Source organism: Dromaius novaehollandiae, unplaced genomic scaffold (genome assembly GCF_036370855.1).
Source record: "Dromaius novaehollandiae isolate bDroNov1 unplaced genomic scaffold, bDroNov1.hap1 HAP1_SCAFFOLD_27, whole genome shotgun sequence".
NCBI classification, from domain to species: Eukaryota; Metazoa; Chordata; class Aves; order Casuariiformes; family Dromaiidae; genus Dromaius; species Dromaius novaehollandiae.
The window spans coordinates 4,584,786-4,586,651 of record NW_026991415.1 but is presented as its reverse complement, the minus strand read 5'-3'; the positions used below and the strand labels follow the sequence as shown (position 1 = coordinate 4,586,651).

At 49.3% G+C, this 1,866-nt stretch overlaps 1 protein-coding gene across 1 annotated transcript; it reads right to left on the bottom strand.

Moving 5' to 3' along the window:
- Nucleotides 1–490: 490 nt before the first annotated feature.
- Nucleotides 491–1,450, bottom strand: LOC135326331 (olfactory receptor 14A16-like). The gene has a single exon (XM_064504212.1). The coding sequence runs from the start codon at nucleotides 1,448–1,450 to the stop codon at nucleotides 491–493; it is 960 nt and encodes a 319-aa protein (XP_064360282.1).
- Nucleotides 1,451–1,866: the final 416 nt, after the last annotated feature.

The following is a 1,866-nucleotide window of genomic DNA, read 5'->3' as shown; positions in this document are numbered from 1 at the left end:
GTGCTTAAACATGCGGTACAGCTTTGCTTATGCAAATCTGAGACCATTCATCCCCTCCACTGTCACTGGACACCTATGGGGGAGTCCTAAATCCAGCCCTTGTTCTCTAAGAGATCAGTACATGATTAGGAGCTTTTTGCTGCTGGATCCATGGACAACCCCTACTCAGCAGGCCCTTCTGGAGTGCAATTCCTTGGGCCTATTCTTGACACCAGCTTTGGAGGAAGCCCAGCCTTCAGGCACAGCACTGGGTAGAGCCTACTTTATTACAGAGATACTGTGAGGGAGTCAGCTCTGACACAGTTATTATTAATTAGATATAATTTTATGCAGACACAAGGTGAGACAGAGCAGTCTCAGTCAAGGTGGAATGAACCCAAGCATTTGTGCAGCAAAATGATAACAAATACTACTACTAATAATAACAACAGTCATAATAAAATTAAAGTGAACAAAAAATGCACAGTCCTGGTATGGGATACACTGAGAGTCATTTGTGGAGAGCAATGGCAATGTTACCACTGCTGAAAAATGGCCATGAAAGCACTTTCCCCAGCGCATCTTTGAGCTCCTTGTTCCTCATGCTGTAGATGAGGGGGTTCAGTGCTGGAGGCACCACTGAGTACAGAACAGTCACCACCAGATCCAGAGCTGGGGAGGAGAGGGAGGGGGGCTTCAGGTAGGCAATCATGACAGTGCTGACAAACAGGGAGACCACGGCCAGGTGCGGGAGGCACATGGAAAAGGCTTTGTGCCGGCCCTGCTCAGATGGGATCCTCAGCACAGCAGTGAAGATCTGCACGTAGGACAGCACAATGAAAACGAAACACCCAAAGATTAAAAAAACACTAACCACAAGAAGGCCCACTTCCCTGAGGTAGGAATCTGAACAGGAGAGCTTGAGGATCTGTGGGATTTCACAGAAGAACTGCTCCACTGTGTTGCCTTGGCAGAGTGGTATTGAAAATGTGTTAGCAGTGTGCAGGAGAGCATTGAGAAAACCACTGGCCCAGGCAGCTGCTGCCATTTTGACACAAGCTCTACTGTCCATGAGGGTCCCGTAGTGCAGGGGTCTGCAGATGGCAATGTAGCGGTCATAGGCCATGACTGTGAGGAGAGAATACTCTGCTGAAAACAGGATCCCAACCAGGAAGACCTGGGCAGCACATCCCAAGTAGGAAATGGCCCTGGTGTCCCTCAGAGAATTGGCCATGGATTTGGGGACAGTGACAGAGATGGAGCCAAGGTCGAGGATGGAGAGGTTGAGGAGGAAGAAGTACATAGGGGTGTGGAGGTGGTGGTCACAGGCTACGGCTGTGATGATGAGGCCGTTGCCCAGGAGGGCAGCCAGGTAGATGCCCAGGAAGAGCGAGAAGTGCAAGAGCTGCAGCTCCCGTGTGTCAGCAAACGCCAGGAGGAGGAACTCATTGAGGGAGCTGCTGTTGGACATTTTGCTCTCTCTGAGCATGGGGAATTGTCCAAAGAAGAAAAGACATTGAGAAGTTAGGAGAGATGTTTCAAGCAAAAACAAACAAAAAAAACAAAAAAAAACCCAGTTGTTGCAGTTCTCATACAACCCCCCACATTGCCTCTCTCTTTACTGAGTAGATCTCTGTGCAGCTCCCTTGCTTGGGCTCCACTTTGCAGTGTGCTGCTGCGAGGAGCAGCGACCTCTGCCCGTGGGCTCCAGAGGAGTCAGTTGTGCTGTGCAGCACTGGGAATGGGGGATTGGGGGTGACGAGCGCTGACACTCACAATTTCTGTCAGCTGAAATACACTCATCATGTAGAAGGGGTTTTCAGCATCTTCACTCTCAGTTCTAAAGAATGAGGTTTGAAGAACAGAATTTCTGGGATTTCTTATTTT

Bases quoted from the DNA above. Each gene is read 5' to 3' on its own strand.
- LOC135326331 (XM_064504212.1), bottom strand. From the start codon at position 1,450: ATGTCCAACAGCAGCTCCCTCAATGAGTTCCTCCTCCTGGCGTTTGCT.